This window comes from Akanthomyces muscarius, chromosome 4 (genome assembly GCF_028009165.1).
Source record: "Akanthomyces muscarius strain Ve6 chromosome 4, whole genome shotgun sequence".
Taxonomy (NCBI): Eukaryota; Fungi; Ascomycota; class Sordariomycetes; order Hypocreales; family Cordycipitaceae; genus Akanthomyces; species Akanthomyces muscarius.
The window spans coordinates 3,093,140-3,117,970 of NC_079244.1; the positions used below are offsets into that span (position 1 = coordinate 3,093,140).

The 24,831-nt window shown below is 53.8% G+C and overlaps 8 protein-coding genes across 8 annotated transcripts; 3 read left to right on the top strand and 5 right to left on the bottom strand.

Annotated features, from left to right (window-relative positions):
- Nucleotides 1-196: 196 nt before the first annotated feature.
- On the top strand, nt 197-1,192 carry LMH87_011713 (uncharacterized protein; the record flags this gene model as incomplete). Its single annotated transcript, XM_056200901.1, has 2 exons — nt 197-514; nt 584-1,192. The coding sequence occupies 2 exons, from the start codon at nt 197-199 to the stop codon at nt 1,190-1,192; spliced, it is 927 nt and encodes a 308-aa protein (XP_056052705.1).
- Nucleotides 1,193-1,698: 506 nt separating this feature from the next.
- On the bottom strand, nt 1,699-6,160 carry LMH87_011714 (uncharacterized protein; the record flags this gene model as incomplete). The annotated part of the gene is made up of 6 exons (XM_056200902.1): nt 1,699-3,001; nt 3,058-3,372; nt 3,438-3,480; nt 3,560-4,935; nt 4,989-5,779; nt 5,831-6,160. The coding sequence occupies 6 exons, from the start codon at nt 6,158-6,160 to the stop codon at nt 1,699-1,701; spliced, it is 4,158 nt and encodes a 1,385-aa protein (XP_056052706.1).
- A 569-nt stretch (nt 6,161-6,729) lies between these two features.
- LMH87_011715 (uncharacterized protein) lies at nt 6,730-7,819 on the bottom strand (the record flags this gene model as incomplete). The annotated part of the gene is made up of 4 exons (XM_056200903.1): nt 6,730-7,430; nt 7,485-7,625; nt 7,680-7,752; nt 7,814-7,819. 4 exons carry the CDS (start codon nt 7,817-7,819, stop codon nt 6,730-6,732), a joined length of 921 nt encoding a protein of 306 aa, XP_056052707.1.
- Nucleotides 7,820-8,264: 445 nt separating this feature from the next.
- Nucleotides 8,265-8,750, top strand: LMH87_011716 (uncharacterized protein; the record flags this gene model as incomplete). Its single annotated transcript, XM_056200904.1, has 3 exons — nt 8,265-8,553; nt 8,628-8,674; nt 8,736-8,750. 3 exons carry the CDS (start codon nt 8,265-8,267, stop codon nt 8,748-8,750), a joined length of 351 nt encoding a protein of 116 aa, XP_056052708.1.
- A 1,345-nt stretch (nt 8,751-10,095) lies between these two features.
- LMH87_011717 (uncharacterized protein) lies at nt 10,096-14,452 on the top strand (the record flags this gene model as incomplete). The annotated part of the gene is made up of 4 exons (XM_056200905.1): nt 10,096-10,520; nt 10,568-13,166; nt 13,379-13,401; nt 13,468-14,452. The coding sequence occupies 4 exons, from the start codon at nt 10,096-10,098 to the stop codon at nt 14,450-14,452; spliced, it is 4,032 nt and encodes a 1,343-aa protein (XP_056052709.1).
- Nucleotides 14,453-14,820: 368 nt separating this feature from the next.
- Nucleotides 14,821-16,425, bottom strand: LMH87_011718 (uncharacterized protein; the record flags this gene model as incomplete). Its single annotated transcript, XM_056200906.1, has 4 exons — nt 14,821-15,329; nt 15,382-15,836; nt 15,948-16,081; nt 16,279-16,425. 4 exons carry the CDS (start codon nt 16,423-16,425, stop codon nt 14,821-14,823), a joined length of 1,245 nt encoding a protein of 414 aa, XP_056052710.1.
- A 976-nt stretch (nt 16,426-17,401) lies between these two features.
- LMH87_011719 (uncharacterized protein) lies at nt 17,402-19,553 on the bottom strand (the record flags this gene model as incomplete). The annotated part of the gene is made up of 4 exons (XM_056200908.1): nt 17,402-17,570; nt 17,634-18,377; nt 18,430-19,022; nt 19,089-19,553. The coding sequence occupies 4 exons, from the start codon at nt 19,551-19,553 to the stop codon at nt 17,402-17,404; spliced, it is 1,971 nt and encodes a 656-aa protein (XP_056052711.1).
- Nucleotides 19,554-22,764: 3,211 nt separating this feature from the next.
- LMH87_011720 (uncharacterized protein) lies at nt 22,765-24,188 on the bottom strand (the record flags this gene model as incomplete). Its single annotated transcript, XM_056200909.1, has 4 exons — nt 22,765-22,960; nt 23,031-24,014; nt 24,085-24,101; nt 24,156-24,188. 4 exons carry the CDS (start codon nt 24,186-24,188, stop codon nt 22,765-22,767), a joined length of 1,230 nt encoding a protein of 409 aa, XP_056052712.1.
- Nucleotides 24,189-24,831: the final 643 nt, after the last annotated feature.

The window sequence follows — 24,831 nt, forward strand, 5'->3', positions numbered from 1 at the left end:
GCCGTCGGAAAAGCCAGAGAAGCGTCCCTCGCGCACAAAGGACTGTAAGAACCCGGGAAACAAAAGGTTCGCAAAGAGAGCGCTTGCACCAAAGACGGAGACAAAGACGATCACGCGCCAGCCTACAGAAGTTGTCACGACCCGAACCTGCGACTACAATGTAGCCGGACAGGCGTGCTCGCATTACAGCTCCGTTATGAGTCGGGCAAAGTCACTTAGTAGCATGACCTGCATTGATCAGCGACATATCGGGTTGGGCAATATCCGCGAAAGAGTGGCCGCTTACAACCGTGAGCATCACACCAGCTGGATGAAGGGCTGGCTGCAGAGGCCCAACCTCTCGTGTCAGCGTGACGAATTCCCACCAGCCGCAATCTGGCAAGCTCGCGACAAGAGGGTCTGGATTCGCCTTTTGCCGGGAACCATGAATGGATCGGCAGGACAGCTCTTCAAAGGGTGCCTTGATAAGGTCAAGCTGAGCATCCTCGGTGTTAACAGGGGACCCCCTGTCAAGGTAGGGTGCCGCGACCGTGTGGTGGTAACAGAAACAGTGCGACCCATTGACACGGTGATTGTGATCAAGTTTAAGAACATGCCAGCCATCGACGATGCTGGGCTGACGGAGAATCCCTGCTGGCCGTCCACTCTCGTCGACGATCCTGGTTTTGCGCTCAACGCCAATGACCCCTGGTACCATGAGTCTTCCAACAGGGGTAGGAGAGTATACAAAAAATATTACCCCAACCCCCCGGAGGCCCAGTTTACCCAAGGCAAGGTCAACAAGTCGGGTTGGGGAAAATGGGACGAGCACGGCGTGATGATGGGCATGATGGACCCCGACGATGTCTACGTGGACGAGGGTAACTCGTCTCGTCGCATCACAGAGGAAGAGCTGTTGGATGATCTTGGCATGCTGAGATGTTTAGGGGACTGTTCTGCGGAGATGGCCGACCTTGGTATTGCGTCTCTGCCCGTGTCACAAATTGCTCCTACCCCGACACCCCAAAGCGTCGAGGCGGAAACGACTCCAGCTTTTGCCCGCCGAGCGACATCCACGGCCCTTTCCAAGGTCTTGGATGCTGTTATCTCAACTGCCACTGTTGCAGTTGGTGCCATGATTACCGAAATGGCCGAATATGCTGCCCCAGATGACACCAAGGATGGATGGGCAACAGATCTAGCCATTTGGTAGTCCTTTTACCTCGTGACATACTTTGACCTTGGCCGAACATTTGCATTCGATGACCATACTTTTTGTACTTACATCATTTTGTTTTTTCGAATTCAATTTTTCCAAGCTTTCCCTCACTTCTCTCGACAGGGATGTGTTGAACTTGTCAGGGCATCAGACCGAAACAGTGCACAGAGCTCATCTCGTAAGCCGACTTATAGCAGGTGTTATTGCGCAATCTGGTAGCATAGTATGCCCATATAGGTGACGGGCAAAAAGAGCAGAGATGCTCCTATAGATGGAGGGCCTTGTCATTACTATAATTATGAATAAGAATCAGTGAATAGCGGCCATTTTCGACGAGCGACCGATGCATTCACAAAAGCCCAGAACAGACTTCGAGGAGCCTATAGATTATAAATTGAAATAGTATAATTTCTACGTAAGACTCTTATACTAATGTGTGTTCAAATAAACCATTTCGCGTGCCGGGTGGTAGTCAGGTCTAAGCACAATCTTACAAAATGCTAGACTTTCCTCGCCGCAGCTTCGATCTTGGCCTGCTCACCGCTACAAGCTACCATGTCCCAAAACATGCCCTTATTTTCCAACAACTCTGCTGGAGACCCTGACTCGAACACTTGGCCCTGGCTCATGACAACAATCTTGTCAAAGCCGGCTACCGTCAGCAGCTTGTGCGCAACGACAATCACCGTAGCATCGCAAAACTCCTCGGCGATGATCTTCTGAATGGCCGAGTCGGTAGCCTCGTCCATTCCGCTTGTGGCCTCGTCAAGAACAAGAACGCGGCACTGCGCCAAGATGGCACGTGCGAGGCAGACCAGCTGGCGCTGGCCGTGCGACAGGTTGGTGCCGCCGGACTCGATGTTTGTGTCCAAGCCGAGCGCGGGCGCCTTCTCTGATGGCTGGGTCGGTTTGGCACGGGCGAGGCGCACACGCTCCAGGACGGATTGAACCTGCTCATCCGTCTTCTCCGCGAATGGATCAATGTTGGCGCGGAGCGTGCCGGAGAAAAGCACAGGGTCTTGGGGAATGAGCCTGACAGAGCTGCGAAGCTGATGCAGAGATGCTTCGGCAACTTCCACGCCGTCAATAAAAATCTGGCCGTCAGTGACAGGGACAAATCGCAAGAGCGCATTGGTGAGACTGGATTTTCCAGCACCGGTCCGTCCAACAATGCCAATTCGCTGCCGAGACGGTGCACAAAGCGACACGTCCTTGAGCGCCGGTGGTAAATCTGGTCCATACTTCATTGTGACTCCCTTGATCTCCACAGTCCCCCGAGATGGCCAGTCTGCGACCCGTCTTCCTGTGTCTGTCTCCGTCGGCACCTCTGTCAAGGCAATCACCCGGTCAGCGGCTGTAATGCCCATGCGAATGGCAGAAACCTGATTCAAGAGCTTCGACAAGGTGCCTTTCATCTGAAGAGCCAAGGTAATGGTAAATCCAGCTGTTGCCGCATCGACGTTGTTGTAGACCATAGCCGCCGCTGTTGTAACCACAAAAGCGCAGCCCAGAGCGCCTGATCGTATGAGCGTCCAGCAGTTTCCGATTTGGATGTGTATCCCAACCTTGGAGAAATTGTCGGCCAAGCCGCAATAGCGCTCCATAAACAGCGGAGTTCGGCCGAATGCGCGAATAGTAGCTCGTCCAATAATCATGGCGTTGGTGTGGTCGTCGACTGGATGAGAGGCTGGCCCGAGAAGTGGTCGCAACCTTCCGCCCGACTGGATCATCTTAGGCCCTATGTACGCATACACCGCTAATATTGTGACCGCGCTGATTGCTGTAAAACGATTGGAGTAGAGACTGTATTCCCCGGTCAGCTTAAAGTTGTTAAAAGTGAGGTTCTCGGGCTACCGCACCTGACGGCAATAATGGTTCCAAGATTGATAAGTGTTCCCAGGATGCCATTGAATGCAGGTGCAATCAAATTATCAATTACATGCATGTCCGTATCAATTATCTGATAGAGCTGCCCAAATGGTGTCGAGTCTATCCAGGATAAGGTGGCTGTCAAGACACTTTGAATCAAGCTCTCGTAGATAGACCTCGAGGCAGCCATCCCGGCCGTAGCGAAAACAAGAGCTTGAGATGTGAGAGCCACAACATTGACAATGGAGATTAAAAGATAGAGTGACACGTTCCAGAGGGCGGCTGTGCTTTGGCTCGACTCGCTACTGCCATCCGTTGTCCACTTTGTAAGCCACCACGAATGCGCCGCATTCAAGCATTGGTAGCATACCGTAATAAAAGCACCGGCCAGGTAAAGTCGTATGCCGGATACACTCAAATAGCGCATGAGGGTGTGAGTCGTCGTTCGGGCAGCTTGAGTTTGAGATTGTGGCTCCTTGGAGCTCTTCTCACTAGGAGGCTTAGCAGCAGTTTCCTCGGCCTTGGTAGTATGCGCATCTGAAGACACAGTTGCGGAAAACTTAATCTTTGAAAGGTCAGGAACTTGCGATTTCCCAACAGCAGTTCCATCTTTGACGGTGACAACGTATCGTGCCGCTTCGATGCAGAACTCAGGACGGTGCGTCGCGAGAATGATGGTTCTCCCTGTCGCAACATCACCTGCGAGTGCGTGCCTGCAAATCCAATTCGCTATCGGTGTATCAACCGCTCCAAGAACGTCTTCGAGGATCAGAAGTTCTGCTGGGGAGTAGAATGCTCTTGCTAGGGCCACGCGCCACTTCTGGCCGCCACTCAAGGAGGAACCCCCGGCTCCTGCGATCGTCGTATCGCCATCTGCGAGGGACTCAAGATCTTGGATGAGAGCACAAGCTTGTAGAGCTCTGTCATAGCGCTCTTGATTAAACGAAAATCCAAACACGATGTTGTCTCTAATTGAGCAGTTGTCAATCCACGGCGGCTGCGCAACGTAGGCAGTCGACCCTGGTACCAAGCCATCTTGAACAGCTTCACCAACGCTGGGCCTCCCGAGCCGCCCAGCTGTAATGGAAGCTTCGTCCAGCAGTGCAGATAATAGTAAGCTTTTGCCAGACCCAACCGGCCCTACAATAACACTAAGTTCGGATTTCGGAAAGCAGAGGTCAACGCTCGTAAGCTCAAAAGACGCCTTTTTGTCGCTGCCAGTTTGTCCTGGCCACGCCAAAGAGGCCGCCTCCAAAATCACCTTATCGGTGACCACTGCTGATTTGATCTGGTCCGGATAGTTCACGAACTTTTGTAGCCCCTGAAGGCTTATCCATGACTTGTGAAGTGTCGCGGCTTTGGCGGGAAGCTCTGCGAAAATGCCTTGCAGGTTGCTAAAAAAGCTCAGTGCTGTAAACGCCACAGCAGGACTCAGCTGGCCGCTTTCAATTGTATGGACCGATATAGCGACAGAAGCTAGAAGAATGGGGCCGAGATTAGAGAAGAAGTTGAGCTTCTCAAGAGCGATGGTGGTCTCCCAACGATGGTGCTGCATGTCCGCAATGGAATTCAGGAGCTTACGGTTCCAGAGGTGCTCCAGGGATGAGAGACGGATATGGTGGAGCGTCTGAAGCATTTCGATGAGAGAACTGGTGTTTTTGCGCTGCGATGCGACTTGGCCTCTTTGAAGCGCTTGGTGCTGTTGGGCCAAGCGTTTGGAGAGAAGTGTCGTAGCGACAGGGAAGAGGCTGCCGATGAGCAGGCTTCTGACGCTAAGCAGACGGCAAAGGTAAGTAATGTCGAGCAAGATCTTCAGTGCAGCCAAAGGGAAGTGGTAGTCATCCAAGACGGCTCTCGCAATGGACCATCTGAGAAACTTGTTAGAAGGGGCGATACGGGAAAGAAGAGGCTGCGACCATACGTATCTCTGAACATCTCTCCGCTACTGGATGACTTGTCGGACTTCTCGTTTGAGTCGTTCATATCTTCTCTCCGCATCATTTTTCCAATTACTAATGCGTCGAGTGCCGACACGACCGTCGCGTGCAGTACACCGGAGGTAACCCAGTATAGCCACGAATCTGCGACTGCACCCGACAGCATGCCCAAAAGCATAACACCCACCCATTTCCAGAGTTCAGAGTTGGAGCCCGGTGCATCATTGTTCTCCATGCCTTGAAGCAAATTGAACAGCGCATATCGGCTCCCAAACTCCGCTATGGCCTTGAGCAATACAAACGACCACTGAAGTAAAAGAGGACCTTGGCAGAATCGAAGCAAGCGAAGCCATATTCTATCGCCAGCTCTGACATCGCCAAATCGCTTACGCAGAGTTTCGGTGCGAAACGAAGAGTCTACAGCGGGGACATTGTCCAAACTGAGTTCTGTGGGGAGGCGAGCGGTGGACTTTTGATGCAAGAAACCGTACGAGAAGGTGATCCATGACAAGAGAGAGGCGCCATTGCGGTTCACTACTGCAGTATTTTGCAGATAGATCTTGGGTTTCTTTGGGACACATGACAGTATAATGGCAAGCATTGCCAGAAGACCAAATTTTGCCAACTCATGTGGCCCAGTCTCCTTGGTTGAAGCAGCGGACACCGCGCAGATTAGGGCAATGGCGGAACTCAGTACCGTTGCGCGCGCTAATCTATAGCGCTCAGAGCAAGCCTTAGCAGAGTAGGTGGAAGCAACCTGAATCGAAATCAGGACCTAACAAGTTGTTAGGCATGATTTGAATGAGAGTAATAGTATTGAACCAACAAGGAGAATAAAATCCAACGCCTCTCTTCCAAATCCCGATTCTCGTAGCCTTGGTAGTCCTTTCAATCCACCATTGGCACTGGCGGCAAGCCCCACGGAGCTGACAAGTAGAGCGCAACCGCTAGCATTTCTCCCTGCTGTCAGCGCTTTCTTCTCGGACTCGGCTGTTGCAGATCCATCTTGGTCTCGGTATGGAATCTCCGATCGGTGGGATCTACGATACACAGGTCTCACGGAGCAAAGAGTTAGGACAGACACGAAGAAGAGGGCGACCCCGCCAATGACAGCTGGGGGCGCCGACGCTGCCAGTTGATGCGGGCAGAGGTCCATGATAAAGATGACGAGAAGGAGGGGTTTTGTTTGCTCAGAGAGAGGAAGGAACAGAAACCAAGCCTCTTTATCCTGTCTCCAGCGAAATGAAAACGGTGAAAAATTGGTTACAAAATAGGCTGTGGAGTTGCAGATACTTTGAGTCAACTTGGTAGATGCAACGAGACTCAGCAGTCGGCCCATGTGACCTCTTTGGGACTTGGTGGCTTACAGTCGAAGCTGCGGGCGCATTATATCGGCACAGACTGTACGAGAACTTCCACAAGAGACGGCCATTATGCAACTCCGCTGGCTGATAAGCTAAATGCAGCAATAAGGCTCGCCAGTAAGGCTCAGGTGCAAAAGTCCCTGCAGCCACATAATTTAGTGCGCGGGCCGCGGGCCGCGGGCCGCTGGCCATAGTGCGGCTGGGCAAGAATCATGGCTCGTCAGTCAACGAGCACGCGATGCGATGCCCTAGGTGTTTACTCGGATAGGAAATATGATTCGTACGGACTACGGAGTGCTGTGGAAGCTAATCTGGCTCCTCACTAGATAACTAAGACGATTCCTTTGTACCGAGGCAAAGGCTACTCTGCTCGCCAGCTTTCGCACTTTGGCATGCCTTGGCCCTTGTAAGTGTCTTGCAGGCTTATCCACTTGCCCAAGCGGGCTTCCTCGTTGAGAATGGGCGACTTTTGGGGTACGAGCCCGCCCGGTCGGTCGATGGCTTGCCACTGCTCCTGCAGCCATTCCTCGGGAAGGCGATGCTTCTCCTGCCAAGCGAGCAGGCCCTCGAAGTCCATGCATTTCCGTGTAATGTCAAAGTCCGGAAAAGGCCGCGAATGGTCCTCCACCCAGTCGAACTTGATCAGGTCCATGCTCGGATGGCACATGAGCCATCGCGCCAGAGCTTCCTGGCAATGCGACAGGTGCGCGACGTACGCCGGCGGCTGCCCGTCCTTGTGGTAGTAAGGGAAGTTGTAATGCAGGCTCTGCCTCATCGAATTCAGACAGTGCAACAGGTGCAGACCGTCTAGTTGTACAAGGTAGGCGTCATTGCCCAAATCCCATGCCTCGGGGGCCTTTATGACTGTAGAGGGATCCTTTCCCAGGCCGTCTCGAACCTGCTTCTCGGTGATGGGCATCATGCCCAAGTCCGATATGCGGTTCCAGTACGCATCAACTTCGGGGCTCGGAGGCTGGCGGAGAATGGAATGGTTTGCCAACATCGGGTAAGTGGCGAAGTGGGTGGCCGCGAAGATGGGAGACATGGTTTCGATTAAAGGCGCTGCACAATTGTCAGTCAAAGGATTCTCGCCCCAAGCCTGTGAGCTGCACGCACAGTAGAAAGTTGTCTGTCGCAGCAGTTCTCGGGCGTCAATCGTTTTTGACCTGCTCAACAGGAGAGAAAGGCCTAAGCAAATGAGTGATGATAGAAACAAAGCCAGATTTGCAATGATGACTCTGTTCCAGCGGCGTGTCTCTGTACAATCTCAGTCATCAGGATGTAGCGGAGGCTTGAGATATTCAGACTCACCGTGAGGTTGGCTGGAAAACTCGTCTTCAGAGACGGGGCTTTTGCTTGATAGCACTTCGTACGTAAAGTTCGCCTGATGGCTATGGTTAGCCAGACTTGACCAAGCTATGAGGTCAAACATGACGGGAGCTTACAGTCATGGCGATTTGGTCAGTGCAACTGACTCGTGGTGAAGCGAGGTTGGCTGTCAGATATCTGATGCAACTTCTCTGCAGAGGAACAAGTTGTATTGAAAAGAGATGAAGATAGAGGGAGAGAGGTAGGCTGGGGCGTTGGAGGGTACCCGAAATCCAGCACCACCAGGCTCACGCACTCCGCCGCGTTTGCATGCACATGTGAATTCATTGTGTCGAGCATCTTCAGCCACCACCTGGAGTGGGCAGTAAGGCTTGAGGATTCTACTCGCGGAGACAAGAAGGCTGTGGCAACTCGACGAAATGTCCAACCCTTGCGTCCGTCATGTCCACAGTCGGCGGGAAGTTGTGGTATAAATTCCTCTGCATGTGCCTGCTCAAATGCTTCCAACTTGACATCTTCATTGTATAAAACTACGTTCTTCTTTACTACAATCTTTACAGAAGAAACATGAAGTCCCAAACTTTTCTCCAGGTAGCTTTCACACTGGCTAGTGTCGGTCAAGCTCGACCTACTCAATCGAGCCCCGGCACTATCGAAGGCTGGAACGACACCCACGACCGTGCCGGTAACAAGCGCTCCGGCGGCTCCGTCGAGGGCTGGAATGATACCCATGACCGTGCTGGTGACAAGCGCTCTGACAATGGTATCGAGGGCTGGAACGATACCCACGACCGTGCCGGTAACAAGCGCTCCGGCGGCTCCATCGAGGGCTGGAACGACACCCACGACCGTGCTGGTGACAAGCGTTCCAACTAGAATGGCCATGATGCTGTCAAATCCGGTGCGCGGTCCTCTTCGCTCGTTATTCAGGGCAGTTCACCTCTGACTGCGGCATGGAAACAATGACGACTATCCCGGTGAGTGCTTAGCGACATACGCACCACCCCTCATGCAGCTCTTGACTAATGAGCCCCAAAGGGAGAGCGCCAGTAAGGACCGTTCGGTTGCTGTGTTCCATTGGCGGTGGGCCGCGCCGGGTTTGGTCAGGTCGGGCGACAAGCTTCTGTATAGGATCTCTAGTTGCCAACTCCAATATACTTCGCCAGCTTTGCCAGTGGCATCTCTAACTCGTGCTTTGCGTTCGTTTATGTAATTATTGTAAACGAAAACCTCTTTTTGTAAAAGTCCTGCGGGAAAAATAGTTCTGGAACGACCGCCGAGCCACTGCAAAGAACAGTAGCAACGTTCCTAGGATACACGAAGGACACCGATAGGCAGCGTACGTTCAGCCACATTGCCAGGCTGTCGTGAAACGAGAGGAGTGGGCGTCAATAAACTCCATTCTGACGCAGGAGTAGCGCAGTAGCGAGTTCAGCTATGTCTCACCGCGGGAGCCTTAATTTTAGGCCCCCCGAGAAAAATGGCCTTCTATATCATCTTCGTCTTAACGCAGTTGACAGGAATGGTTAGCGGCCGTTAGGATATAGTAATAAAACCAAGAATGAGTTGAATTGTGTCTTTCTCCTTCGTACCAATTTAAGAGCTATATTAAAAAGTCTCTTATAGAGTGTATAAAGGCCACTAGGCATTACCTCTAAGAATAAGACCGCCTCCTTCAAGGGCATATCTTCAAGCTTGTTGTAGACTAAGCTGATCTAAAACAATATTCCACGAGCCTTATCTTTCAAAAATTCTGGTAACGCGTCTTTTTATGTTCTCGGTGTACGGAAGTCGTGCCGTCCTTTCCTTGATGCATTGACCCATGTCCCCCTTATCGTCGGAAGAGGAAGCGAAGTCCATGAACATGAGAGCTCGAAGGTAATTATAGGTCTCCCGATACGATCGACTCGTGACACGTGAATACTTTCTTGTCAATATGCTGAACTCCTTTATTTGTGTTTTCCTCTTCAGAGACTCGTCTCTTTTCCTCCTCCTCCTGTGTTTTGTTCCATTTGCCATTGTTTTCCCCTTTATTCGTTGTAACTACTAAAGCACGAACGAGTTCATCCCCCTCCCGATGTTGAGTGCGAATACGACAGTTCCCGCGGCCAGCAGTCGGCGTACTGAATTATGCCCGTTATATTTCCAAGCTAATAACAGCTTGCATATCGCCAGCCACGTTTTATATTTCGTCAAATTTATGCACTTCGAGGTCATGTGTGCACAAAAATCAGGCTTGCAGGAGCCGTCCTAGCCGTGCTACCCCTCCTCAGCGTGCAGGCCCCCGCTGTTGGCTGTATTGATGACAGACCGGCAAGGGATCTGCGAAGCTGCCACTCTTCTGCCCTTTGAGAATAAAAAGGTCAAAAAGAAGAAATTTTCTTATAGAAAATCTACCATGGCGGAGACTATGGAGGGCCTCACCACAATTGGCCTCGCGGCTGAAATCTTGGCAGCTCTTGACTATGGTATCCGCGTACAGCAGCGCCTCACAGCAGCCAAGCGCCGATCTAGCCCAGACATCGAAGAAGCCGTCGCGAAATTAAAGACCGGTGCCGCTCGTTTGAATGACGGTGTGGTAGAGAGATTCTCAAGCGATGCGCCTGTGGCTGCAGCTTCTTGCGCATCTTCAAAATTACTGGAAAATGTCGCGGCCGAAATTGCTGCACTGCCAACCGAAGGCCAGACTAACCGGTCTATGCTTGATCGGCTCAAACTTACCAAGAAATCATCCAAGATTGAGCGCCATGGTATGAAAGAGACGGAAATGCGACTCAAGGAGCAAGTTGCAAGGTTAAATGAGCTCGTGTCTTTGTCACTACAGTAAGTACTGAGGTGTTGACCACACTGCAGCGACTGACGATTTCTAGACAGGATGCCGAAAATGTGCTTCGCGAGATTCAATTGCTACCACAGATTACTCCAGCACAGATTTCAATTGTACAGTCTGTCCTGTCGTCCTTGCGCGCCGCAATCAGCTCTCTGCGTGACAGTTCAACCAGTGCCTACGAAGCCTTTCAGACGCTCGCTCCGCAGATAGAGAACCTAGTGGCCAAAATGCAACAAAACGCGGCGCTCGATGCTCTCAAATTTGGGAAGCTTCATGAGAGATTCGACAGCATCACCATCGCTGAGGCAAACACCTACGCCTGGCTACTACCCGACGCCAGCGACTACAGTGGCCAGGCGCCTGTGCTCAGCGAGCATCTGGCAGTGGCCAAGAAGACATTTCTGGACTGGCTCGAGGCGGGCTCTGAGTTTCTTTACACCTCTGGCAAACCTGGGGCCGGAAAATCGACCCTCATGAAATTCATCTGTCGCCATCCGCAATTCTACGACTGCGCTGCCAGGTGGGCTGGAGATGCAACACTTGTGGTTGGGCGCTTCTTCTTCTGGAAACCGGGACAGTCTGAGCAAAAGAGTATCAATGGCATGCTCCGCGGTCTTTTGTACTCCATCCTGGAAACGCGAGCGGATATTGCGGCCGTGGCTATGCCGGAGCTCTGCGACAGCCTCCGCACTGACAAGACGGCCGCCGTGAGCGATGACGATGTCAAGAACGCTTTCCAGAAGATGCTCAACGCATTTTCTCAAAGCAAAAGGTACGCAGTGATGCTCGTTATTGACGGCCTCGACGAGTTCGAGGGCGAGCACGGCGACCTGCTCGCCCTCATGCAATCATGGGTGTCGCAGTACCCCTCCACCATTAAGATCTGCGTTTCGAGCCGCGAGTACGGCATCTTCGAAGACTTCTTCGCCGGCTGCCCCAAGCTCCGTCTCCACGATCTGACCAAAGACGACATGGCCCTGTTGATTGCCTCGCGCTTCAACACCAGCACGGCCTTTGCGCAGCTCCCCGGCCGGGACCTGGGCACGCTCACGCCGCTCATGGTGGAGCGCGCCGAGGGCGTCTTCCTCTGGGTCATCCTCGCCATCTCCTCGCTCGAGGACGGCATGGAGGGCGGGGACATTAAAAACGCAGGCGAGCTCGAGGGGTATGTCAAGCGCTTCCCGTCGGAGCTCGACGAATTCCTGGCGCACGTGCACGGGTCGGTCAGCGAGTACAACCGGCCGTGGGCCTACAAGGCCATCACGCTGGTGCACTTTGCGCAGTTTCGCGTCGCCGAGCTGCTCGCGTCGCGCGAGGGCTACCCGGGCGTCGGGCTCATGGACTTTATGCTCATGGACGAGGCGTCGTCGTCGTGGAACCTGACCATGTTCTCGCCGCGGTCCGACTTCAAGACGGCGACGGTCGAGGAGCGGCTGCGGCTCATGCGGCGGAAGGTCCTGTGCCGGCCCAAGGGTTTCCTAGCCGTGTCCAACCTGCCAAACGCGCGCACCTGGCCCGCCAACGGCAACGGCGATGATAAGCTGTACATTACCTTTACGCACCGCTCCGTGGTGGAGTTTCTGGGAAGCCCGTCGGCGGTGGGCATGATGGCAACCTACATCGGCAGCTTTGATGCTTTTTTTGCGCTGGCGTCGAGCGACTTGGCTGCGCTGCGCTTCGCGCCGCCGACAGTCTATCCGCTTCTCAAAGACAAGGTTGATCTGCCTCCTGGTGATAGCGTGGAGTTGACCGAGCTGCTCGCAGATTCGTTCGTAAGGCGCATCAGGGAGCTGATTGAGTGCGCCATGGCTCTGGAAAAGGGCGGCTCTGCGAGATTTCTCAGCATTCTGGATGCGATTGGCGATGCCATCAAGCGGCACTTGACGCTCCTGCTGCCTCTGAAGCGCATTCGCCTCGCTCCGGAAGACAATTCGCCTCATCAGGTTCTGGTCAATTTGACCCTAGCGAACCATATCTATGAGTATAGTGAGTGGAAGCGCAAGCAGCCAATGCAAAATGGCGGCAAGAAAACCATGAGCTCGAGTTTGTTCCGTGCGTTCCAGGCCGTGATCCAGCGATGCAGAGCTGCTAGCCAGCCGGCTGTCACCATCCGTGGGCTTGAGGGTGGCAGACCAATCCGAGTCATCAACAACACGTGTTTACCTTCAAGCTCGAAGACGACTGCTGAAAGATTGCACAAGGTCTTGGACGAATTCTTGGAGAATGGTCTGGACCTCAACTGGAGCTGGCACGGCACTTGGCACGGCACGACTACCGCCGCGGAAGATGCTTGGACATGCTGGCAGGCAATACTCTGGGCCATCGTCATTGGTGACCTTGCACATGAGGAGAAGCCTGGAGACATTTTAGCGCTGCTTTTGAAGCATGGCGCGGCTAGTGATGTGAAGATCATCTCAGAGACACCCAAGGGTCCGCTAGAAATTGAGGATTTGGAGCCTAGTGAGGGCTGGTATCTGGTGTCTCCATTTGAGAATGCAACAAGCAAGCTCGACAGCAAGAGCCAAGTCGGCAATACCAGCGGGAGGGATGCCATGCTGCCGGCGGTGCTCATGCACGAATCTGTGCCCAATTTCCAGTGGGCGAAAGAACGTAACTGGGTGCTCACATTAGAAGACCTGGTAAGGCTAAAATCTGTTAACGACACTGGCAATTTAGATGCTCTGCTGGTTGAGAAAGACTGATGTGTGTATATCAAAAAGTTGATGGGCAAAATGTATAAATTAATATTTGCCATTTCTCATGAGAGCTTTTCGCCGCAGGGCTGGCTTGCATGACGCAGCCTGTTTTTTTAGCTCGGACTGAGTACCATGCAAAAAGCTAACGCGACAAGGCAATTTTCATCAGAACATTCAGGTATGAGAAACAAAGCTATACCCATTTTACATACCATAACTCCCAACTTTATTCAAAATGGCGCAGGTGTCGTGAGACATGTCCTCGCGTACCTTGCATCAGAGCTCCAGGGTATGCCAACCTTGCGCTTGCCCAAACAGGTATTCTCGGACATCTCTTTCAACCTCTCCTTTCTCACGTCTTTTCAACAACGGCTCAACTTCATCTTTCTTGTTCACCTACCGCCGTGACGGGCCTGTCTTTGACGATGGCTCCCCTCACCGCCCTCTTCCTCGCCCTCCTCCCTCTTATTAACGCCCAATTTACTTACCCGCCACCTCTCACACGTCCCCTGACCGACTACCTCTCCGGCGGCGCCTCATCACCGCTCAACTTTTCCGTCGGCGACAGCCTCTTTGGCGGGTGGGACACGCCCTCGCACCTCGTCTCCTTTCTCGTCTACCGCTGCGCAAACTCCTCCACCTCCACCCCCATCTACCCCACAAACGACAGCTTCACCAGCGGCGCCGGCCACCTCTCCGCCGACGGCACCTGGATGTACATGCCGGGCTTCACCACGCCCTCGCAGAGCGCCTTCCCCAACGGCGTCAACTACGGCCACGTGCCCCTCTGGCTCTACGCCGCGTTCCCCGCGCCCAACGCCACGACGGGCGATGTGTGCTGGTTCGAGCTGTACCCGGGCCACGAGGAGACGGTCCGGGTCCCGCCCCCGGCCGACGTCGGCGGCGTGTACGACGCCGTGAACAACGTCACCGTGAACGGGGACGGCGCATTTTACTACGCGACGGTGCCGTTTTGGGTGCATCCGGCGAGGGAGGACGGGCTGACGGTGACGTGGAAGGTCGGGAGCAGCCAAAACGCAGGCGGCCGAGGGGCGCCGACGCCAGACGTGCTCCGGAACTCGAGCGGAGACGCCCAGCGGATTATTAGCGAGTTCAATCTGCAGCCGCCGAAGGGAAGCCACAAGGGGGATAAGAACCGCGGGCTGAGGATTCATGGGGGGAGCGTGGGTGTCTTGCTGAGCTTTGCCGTGGCGCTGTGTATATTGTAGCCCTGTAAACTTCTGTATATATGTAACGACAATGTAATGAGGGCGTCCAAAGATTTCATGGCACATATCGACAGACACGTCAAGCACAGAAATCGAAACAACATTCTTCATTTCGAAAATGGGAAACCTCCCGTACACTCTAACCTGAACGAGTTATTGTACAAAAAGGTGTCTAACTTGAGTATTTCATTAGAATAACGCGATAAAGTAAAAAACGACTGCCAGCAACAAAGGAAAGGAAAGAGAATAGAGGCGATCCCTCAGCAGAGGAGATGGAGGTTTTTACAATGCCCCTCTCTTTTCCTCCTTTTGACTCCCCCCCAGTAATATATCAGCAACAACCAAAGTTTCCCACTACAGGAGGCTCCTTAGTTGAAGTAGTAGTTCTCGTCGTTGGTGCGGCCACGGATGTACTGGGGCTCGGAGCCGGGGACGTAAATGTCCTCAAACAGAATCTGGGGCTTGGCCTCGGGGACAACCATCTCCTCGGCGGCGGCGACCTCGGTGGCGACGTGGCTGCGGGCCTCTTTGTCAATCTTCTTGAGCTCGTCCTCGCTGGTAATCTTCCAGTCGAGAATCTTTTGCTTGAGGCCGGCGATGGGGTCGTTGGTGGAGCGCATGCGCTGAATCTCCTCGCGAGTGCGGTACGTCGTGCCGGGGTCGGACATGGAGTGACCACCGTAGCGGTAGGTGACGTATTCGAGAACCATGGGGCCCTTGCCGGACGTGGTCCACTCCTTGCCGTACTTGACGGCGGCCTTGACGGCGAGGACGTCCATGCCGTTGACCTTGAGACCGGGGATGTACTGTCCACGCTTGTAGTAGTCGGTCAGGGCCGACGAACGGGCAGCAGAGGTACCCATACCGTACTTGTTGTCTAGGTAGGTTAGCGCGATGAAAGCTTGGGGGGTGGCGCTATATAGACTCACTCTCGCAGCCGAAAAGGGCGGGGAGGTTCCAGAGCTTGGCCATGTTGAAGGCCTCAAAGACCTGGCCCTGGTTGGAGGCACCGTCACCGTAGAGAATGACGGAGGCGTTCTTGTTCTCGTTGTACTTGTGGGCAAACGCCAGGCCAGCACCGACAGGGACCTGGGCGCCAACGATACCGTTGCCGCCGTAGAAGCCCTTGGAGAACATGTGCATGGAGCCACCCTTGCCGTAGGCGATGCCCTCACGGCGGCCCAGAAGCTCGCCGATGATGGAGCGGACGGTGCCGCCACGCATCAAGGCGAAGCCGTGGCAGCGGTAGGCAGTGATGATGTCGTCCTCCTTGGTGAGAGCGTGCTCAATGCCGGTGGCGACGGCCTCCTGGCCGGTGGACAGGTGGCAGAAACCACGAATCTTCTTTTCCTTGTACAGACGGTCGGCGGCCATTTCCATTTGCCTGGGGGGGTCCAAGTTAGCCTCAGTTCACGCATGGGTGCTCACAGACGGATCGGTAGATGGCAATGTATGCATCGATTCGTTGTGGGAGCATGTCTCGTATCGTTCATACCTGATGCTGACCATGTCGTAGTACATCTGCTTCAGCTCCTTCTTGGACACCTCGATGGTGTAGGGAGGGGGGTCAAGCTCGTAGGTCTCGAAGCTCTCGTCAGAGAGGTTGACGAGGAAGTGCTCATCCTCGGACTATTTGACAGGGAAACCATGTTAGCTTTTCTGTCCTGCTCGATTGGCGTGTTTTTGGTGTCATCAACACCATGCTGACGGACATCCCCCGTCTCCAGAATTTGCCGCTCCATTATAGCGCAGAACGGTCCTCTCACTCTCCATCCAAATCGACATCCGTCGTGAGAATATCAGAATACAGCAGTGCATGTGCATACCTCGGGAACATTGGCGCTCAGAGACGCAGAGGCGGCATCGGTGGTGACGGAGCGAGCGGCAGCGACGGCGCCCAGGCGAACGGGAGCAGCAGCGACAGCAGCCCGGCGGAGCGCCACGCGAGGGGCGGAAAGAGCTCTGGAGAACATCGTTTAAGCAAACAAGTCAAGAAACTGACTTGAGGAGAAAACGACGTTGAAGAGGATTGTGGGGGTGGTGTGAGAAGAGGATTGAGGGTTGAGAGGGGAGAAAAGGTACAGCAAATCCTCTCGCTGTAGAGCTGCGAAATTTCGCGCTGGTTGAGCGTTGAGAGCTTTACTTGTTGGTCCCTTGCTAGCCGAAAGAGGCCTAGCGCCCTCATCACGTGAAGCGGTATCTGCGGCATCGCCCCCCAGCGGTGTCGCAGAATGCCTGGAAAAAAAACTCCCCTGACCCTCCGGTGGGCTCCGGGCGCCAGACAGGCCAAACCCGCCCGCGATAGGCATTTCGTCCGATAGCGCGCCGCAGTTTGGCTGCGATATATTGTGGGCCCGTAATCATTAGGTAACATTCATCACCAATTACCAGTACTACTGTATACTATCGCGACCAAGTCATCGTTGCGACAGCACTTACAGAGCACACCACCAACTGACTGCCTGGCAAGACAAATTTTAAGCACCATGCTTATTCGACAATTAAATCTGTTCCTAAACTCAATGGCCTGGTATCTTTCCGCATGTTGCGCAATGCTGGCAGCCAATGGTAAAATCCACTGTTGATAATGCTAGAGTTCAGAAGTCGAGTTCGGGCGTCTATTGTAAGCCATGTCCCAAGCCTGGCCCAAATGCAAACATTTCCCCCAAAATGCATAGTATGGTAAAGCAACGCTAATATCATGAGCGTCTGAGAAACCATTCCATGGTCTATTGCTCCTGTGTTCCCAAATTATACAACCGCGCGCCTTGCCTGATATAATGAAATTTCATCCACTGCACTGACAGCCCCATTAGGTCCAGCCTCGCGAAATGCCGTCGCAAACAACCGAGTAAACGCTATACTCCTTCTCAACTTCTGTTCTTCGGCTCCAGGTGCCCGCGGCGACTTCGCATCGTCGGCACATGCTGACTGTATCTTGCCGCTGCTTCACGGTCCAGTCTCGCCAAGTAACTGCTTAAGGTCTTGCGCTGCGTCTGCGTCGGGCAGTGGAGCTGTCGAGGGTGCCGCGTCTTCCATCTCCACGTCTTGGTTGAATAATGATCGACTTGAACTACCTGTCGCCGACTCCATATTGTGATATCCAAAGCTCATGGCACTGAGAGGGCGATTAGGGTCATCTTGCAGCACACGCTGGTGCAGAGATAGCGGCCGGTCATACAGCATCTCCTCGGGTGGAGCAAAAGACCAAACCTCCATGACCGTGCGGCCATTTCGCAAGGCCATCGCGACGCACTTTTCCTCCTCAAAAGCAACACGCCAGACGGCATCGCCTTGTGATATCAATTCGCGCACAAGATGACCAGTCTTGAGATCCCAAATCTTGACGCGACCGTCGCTACCACCACTGACAACTCGGGTGTCATCAAACTGTAAGCTCGTAACGCTATTGTCGTGCGCCGCTAGCCTGTGAATGGGGCACATCCTCTCTAGAGACCAGACTCGGACGGACCCATCTGAGCCACCCGTAACCAAAGTATCTCCGCGCATCTGTAATTGGCCAACGAGAGATGTGTGGCCTTGGAGAATGGCGAGGCACTCGCCGGTTCTGGGGTCCCACACACGGACATTGGTATCCAGGCTGCCCGTCACCACTCGCTTGCCGTCAAAGGCAATAGCGTAAATCTGGCTAAAGTGTCCCTGCAGGGTCTGCAAGCACCGTCCCTCCGAGATGCTCCAAACGCGGGCGAATGTATCGTAGCTACCAGACACAACAATGTCTCCCTTGATTTCGAGACAACGGACGCTAGATTGGTGTCCTAAGAGCACATTGCGGCACAGGCCTGTTCTGATATCCCAGATTCTGAGCGTAGTATCGCGCGAGCCGGAAATGGCTGTATGCTCGTCAGCCATCTTGAGACAGCGGACTGTGGAAGTGTGTCCTCGGAGAGTGTGCAGACAAGCACTGTGAAAATTAGTCTCGGATACAGAATGCGGTGGAAATCGACCCAACTTACCCAGTCTTGAGATTCCACACGCGGACGTCTCTGTCGCAGCCACCACTGACCATGGTATCACCCCAAGGAACCATGGCCCAGACACCCATGACGTGGCCCTGGAGTGTTCGCTGGGAATTGCCCTCCGTGTCAAAGACGTGAATCTTGGCGTTGTCAAGCGCCACAATGATGTATTTTGGAGTAAGATGCAGGCTTGTGACCACACCTCCTTCCTGTGTTATATTCTTTACTGTGCTGGTGCCACCCGAGCGCCAGGCAGCCTCGACGAGATATCGCTGCTTGAAGTGCGATTTGTACGTTCGAAGCTTTGGCCGGCTGGGACTCCCGTCCATACTGCGTGAGCCAGCGTGATGGCCCATGAGCGGCATGGCACCGGGAAAGCTGCTAGCCATCTCGGAATCGGCCGTGGGTAATTGAGCGGTGGGTCGGGTTGGTATGGCCGAGGCAGTATATACTTCGGATAATCGTCTCCCATAGTCGTGTTTGACGCAGAGGTTCTTCCATGTCATGTCGTCACTGAGGAGATCCCGCCATCGTTTAGAGACTTGAGAGGCTCGGGCTAAGACTTTGGGGTCGTCGATGAAGGACAATATCTATCAAAGCAAGGTTAGAGACCGGCAGGGTAACATGGCGGTGGCGTAAGAATTCCGAGTGCATACTCTTAGGCAAAGCTCGTCAGGCAGGCTTGTAAATGGGTCCTTTTTCAGCAGAGGGCTGACAAACTGATGCACAAAGCTCAGCTGCTGGCTGGTGCATAGATTGAGCAAATCGGCGAGGACCCTTGTGCGTTGCGGACCGGAGCAGTTTTTGAAGTGCTGGCGAACCTTGGCGAGAAAGAAATCCTCATCGTCGGCGGCATCGCTCCAGTCAGGCTGGTAATGTGAAGGGCCAGGAGATGCGGCCGGCGTGGGCGGCGGCGGCGGCGAGCCAGTGAGCTGCTGATCAAAGTCGGCGGCAGGGGTTGACATGCTAGGCGTGGGAGGCCCTTTGAGCTGCCGTTGCTTGGACATCTTGTCGTCGGAGTGGTCCATGTCTGTATCGGATGCAGTGTTGAGCATCAACTCTTCGGTCAAGAGGCTCCCTCTCCTCTCGGAGAAGCCGACAGGTTTCGTGTATCCGGTCATTTGCCCGCCGCAAGGGAATCGAGGGAGGCGTGTAGCGGAGCGAGCGTGGAGGGTGTCAGGGTCGGATATGGGTACGAGTCGGCGTAGCAAGAAGAGTAAAAGGAAGAAGAGATGGCGAATCGTGGTTTGGAGTTGAGCGAATGCGTCCGAGGCGATTCTAGGGACTCGACGAGGGATGGGTAAAAGGCGGCCCAAGAGAGAGCAAGCGGGCCGGCCGAGTCAGGCTTTTTGCATGCATGCAGGGTCAGTCAAGAGCAGATGGCTGAGTAAAGCAAGAAGAGGAATTGAGGCCGCAGCCGCAGGACAAGCAGCGGCGTCTGGCTATTGGGCCGAAGGAGCGTTGGGCGGTAAGGCGAGGATAGGGCAAGAAAGCGAGAGAGGAAGAGGAGTGTAGTTGGCTCGGTTGATGTAGCCATCGAGGGAACGGCAGTGGGCAGTGGCCCAAGTGGGTGCGCCGGCCGCTGAGTTCCTACTGTATCTACTTTGCTACCTAGCACCTAGGTAGGCACCTACTGTGCTGGTACGCTAACATCCTGAGTAACATGTACTGCAGATGGGTCGGGAGGGACTGTGTGCTACTGGCTAGCGCGGCATGTGGGTGACTAGATGGATGGCTGCTTTCGCATCAAATCAAGGTGCACGTATTTCATCTGTCAGATGCTCTTATCATTTAAAAAATCAGGATTTTATGCCTTCTCTACTCCTCTCTTTTTGTGCATTTTGACATTTTTCTAGCATTCTTGTTCCACTTCCCTCGCTTCTCATGGCCCCCTTGGGCGTCGGGCGGGGTATCCACCACCGACCGTGGCGCTTGCTTGCGGCGGAATGCTTACCTAGCGCAGCAACCACTATCAGCATAGGTAGGCATTATTACTACGACGCTCGCCGGACGCGCTGGCATCTGGGGAGATGGACGCCAAGGGCGAGGCCGATTGAGCACAAGCAAATCTCGACTGTCTTGACCGTGCTGTACTGTTCTGTCTGAGGCGGGCCCAAGGTATAGGCGGCCGGCCACTGGTGCGACCTGCCGCAGAGCATCATGCACAATGAACAAGCACCAAAGCAAACACGACCGATCAATAGCAGATTTGGGGGTCCGCTTGACGCAAGCACCGCACAAGGGCACAGCCCGGCGCCGCCGAGGTGAGAGAAAAAAGCAAAGCACGCAAAGAAGGCTTGGTGGGACCCCTGGCCTAGTGCACCCGACGCAATCGTCGCAAACAAGAGAAGAAAGAGGCTGGAGTTTGTCCCTGAGGTCCTTGCGCGTTTATTATTAAGCCCATCTGGAGGGCTGTATTTACTCCGTACGCCGCACCAAGTCCAGTCAAGGGAGAATGGGTGGGCACAAAGAAAAGGTCCGTGTACGTGTTGGTGAATCAGATGCTGATGTAGTCCCGTTTCACTGTCTCGCCGGCACCCCAGCCGCGCTGAAATACTGAGTGCAAGTCAGACGCAGCTCAAATCGGTTGGACACAGTGAGAAGAAAAAAAGAACAATTTATACAACGTTGAGTATCCATCGCTGGCCCCAAACCAAATCTGAGGTGCAAAAGCCGGCCGAGACCACTTCGACACCCGTAAAACTCCACTAAAATCGCCGTTACTAGCGACAAAGTGCCTACCAGTACGTTAGTACCGACGGATAGCAAAGTTGAGTTTGGCGTGCTCACAGTGTATTGAATGAAGCACCTCGCTGTTTTCAGAACCCTGTCCGGACTCTATTCTCCCTTTCCATCGGCAGCTTCCAAGGCCGAAAAGAGGCGGGAAAACACCAGGCCGTCCCCTTTTCTGTTGTTTGTATCCGTATCACCGCACGAAAGATATAGCTGCTTTCGTAGCCACCATCAGCCCTGCCCAGAGGCCTACCAGGCGGCCTTGTAGTCCCGCCTTCATCAGTGCATAAAGCCAAACAAAGAAGCCCGCCCCCCCTTCGGTATCACCATGCCAAGCGAGCAGCAACATCAGCCAAGCCTGTCATCTCGAAATAGAAAAGGGGGAGGGAAGCTTGACAGCCAACCAACCACCGGGGGAACGCTGTAACACTGGTCGGCGCCCGCTCGGCCCACAGGCTTATTGTAGGCGCGTGTCAACGCCGGCCCGGCCAAAAGTCAATAGCCATGCCTGAGTCTGCTACAATGGCAAAGAGACCAAGGCCTGAACATTTATGCGTGGCCTTTTGTTATGCCGATATAGTTCATCCGCGCCGCTTAATGTGATGTGCCTTGTACACCGAGACCGGTAGGCTCGAGGCAGACTTCATGCCCCCTGCCCTCATATATCATATGCCTTTATTCATTATTCGACAACGGAGGTGGCTTGATGCATCGGACTATCTCCTATGTATTGCCTGACTGCCACTATAATTTTCTACGGCTTGCCGCCCCCTTGTCGTGTCGCTCCCCTGGCTATCTACCTACCCTGCTCAGCAGTATCTAGGTCGAGAATGGTATGATTCCGGCTCTTGCGTTGCTCTATGGTATCAATCTTCCTCGTGCTATTCAAGAATAAATTTTAAAACTTGACAAAATGTATACCAGTGTGCAGTGACCATGTTTGTGGCTCAGATTGCCCTTGGTACTAAGTACCGGCAATTTTGGTCAGCGCCCCCTCCTTACCTCCCTGGAATCAAAAGAGTCCATGTTCTCGTGTGTTTCAGCTAAAGTGACCACTTTTGACGCGCAGCTTCTGCGGATAGATCTACGTTGAAAGCATATTTTTCAGTGAGCGTGAAAAAAAAGCAAAAAGCAATACTGACAATAAAAGTCGACATTGTCTCAAAGCTCGAACCCCATTGTTGTGTGCATCGGTACCTGCGCATCGTCACATGGCAGCCAAGCCGGTCGCAACCTGGTAAACCCGCGTCGGACCGTTGCCGCCCTCCCTCCCGAGCCACAGTTACGACAATGCGACGTGCAGGGCCGAGTGTGCATCTTAACCCATAAGGACCATCATAAGTCATGAGTCGCTCAACCGCAGTTAATTTAGCATGCAGTTCGCTTCTACTACGTCCTGATGTCCCCCGCGTTCCGAGTTTGTGATAAACACTGTGAATAGGGAACCAGTAATGCTTATTCTATAATAATCGCCAAAAGAATGAAACCGTAAACCCAGTACCATTTTGTTACACCTTTTCAGAAATACCATCAGTCCTTTTTTTAAAAAAAATAAAAAAAAAAGAGAGAAAGAGGTCCAAGGCGCTATCGCCCATCAACTCAGTGGTGATGGCCTCCAATTTGTGTCAACAGCGGCACCAGCATGCCCGCCGTCGTCGCCAACGTGTCCCGCAGCGCCGGCCCGCTGGGCTTGGGCGGATTGTTCGTGTTTGTCTCCATGTAGCCGTTCGACTGCGGACCGTGATCGTGGCTGTGGCTCGAGCTGTTCTCCTCCATGGCATGCATGGCAACATATCTACGTTCCCTCTGTCAGTAAAGCTACAATCTTTCAAGTTTTCTCGGACAACAGATAAAAAAAAACTTACAAGAATGTTCCGCCAGAAAAGAGCAGAAGCATGCCCGTCCACCAGTGCCCCGTGCTCTCGTCCATCTTGCCGCCGCCGCCCAGCAGCCAGACGAGCATGTACGTCGTCAGGGCACCGGCTGGCGCCGCCAGGCTGAAGACGAGCAGGTGCGCCTTGGCCGCGCGCTTGGACAGGCCCTGGCGCAGCAGCACCGAGGTCAGGCCAAACGCCGCCGGCGCCTTGTGGATCATGATGGCCAGGAAGATGATGAAGCCGAGCTTCATGCTCGACGACGAGGCCGACGCGCCCATGGCGATGCCGTCCGCCGCCGCGTGGATCACCAGGCCTATCGTCGTGGCCATGCTGCGCGCGACCTTGGGCGCCTCGCGCAGGGAAAAGCTGCCGAGGAAACCGCGCTCCTCGTCCACGGAGGCGCGGTCACCGGCGAGGTTGTCCATGCTGATGTGCTGCGTCGTTGGCGCGGACTGGAAGCTGTCGGTGGCGTGCTGGGGTAAACGATCAATGAGGAACATGAGAATGAAACCGAGGACCATGGAAAGACCAATCTCGAGAGTTGGAATGTCTGCGTGCGCCTCTTCGTTGCCGTTGTGCTTGTCAGTTTCTTCTTCGTCGGGGTGTGTGTGGCCAGGCGTCTCTTTGGGCGGCGCCGGTTCCTCGTTTGCGCGTGCGGCCGCTCGGCGAACAATGTCGCCCTCAGTCGCTCGCTGTATTTGCCAGCCGGCTGCTGTAGGAGCATATGTCGAGGCCGAACGCGCCAGGATGCTGCGCGCCTCGACGGCGAGAGCCCGCGGCACTCGTCGCAGCAGCTGGCCGGTCTTGGGATCGTGTGCGGCAATCGGTACTGTCGATGCGGCCTCAATGCCTTCGGGAATAATAACAATTAGAGATGTGCCGACAAGAACGCCGACACCGATGCTTGATATTAGCCGCAGCTGAGACTGTGATAGGTTCATCGATAGGGGTACTGCGCCAGCAAAAAAGGAGCTGCAAAATGCACAATGTTAGTGGTTTGGTCGGTCGAGGGGCTTCGTTTCCGGGACTTTGAGAGGCTTACGCGACTGCCATGACGGCCTGTGAGGTAGAAATGTTAGCACATTACAAAGAGTCAATGGAAGCAACACTCACGCATAGGACGATGAGGAGCGCAAGGCCAGCCATTGCTGCGATAGCTCCCTGGGGGGAAGCTTGCGTGTTCTGCTTGGCAAAGTATGCGCGACTATGGTTTTCGTCTCTGGCTGCAGAGCTGCCTTTTCATAGTAGGGTGTTTGCGCAATTCAGATTCGTTTCTTGCGCTGTGACGTTGTGCAGGTGTCGTGATGAAACAAAGACTTTTTTGGTCGACGAACCCCCCAAATGCGCCTCGTTGTCCAGAAAGGTGGACAAAAGGCCGTCGCACGTTGCGCTTGAGCGCAGCCCCTCCTAGGCTGGTGGCTGGGCGCTCGCAACGTGGTGGTGGTACTTATTAGTGTTAGTGGTGTAGAAACTTGAATACGCGTTACGAATTTACGATGCGCAGCTGTTTCGTCTGTGAACTGCAGAATTGTGATCCTGGTATCTTAACAAGGTCTTTCTCTCATCTTCATACTCCGCGCTGTCGTCTTGACAAGTGATGAGTTTCCAGCACAGGCGGATCAGCACTCTTGCTTCGAGCTACACTAAAACGAAGGTCACTTTCTATCCGCACTTTCGCTAACATTACCATTTCAAAGCATGGCCACCAGGTGTTGACTTGCCGGTGATCCCTGAGGCAGCTGAAAATGAATGAGGCAAGTCTTTGTAGTTTTCAATTCTATTTTCAGGG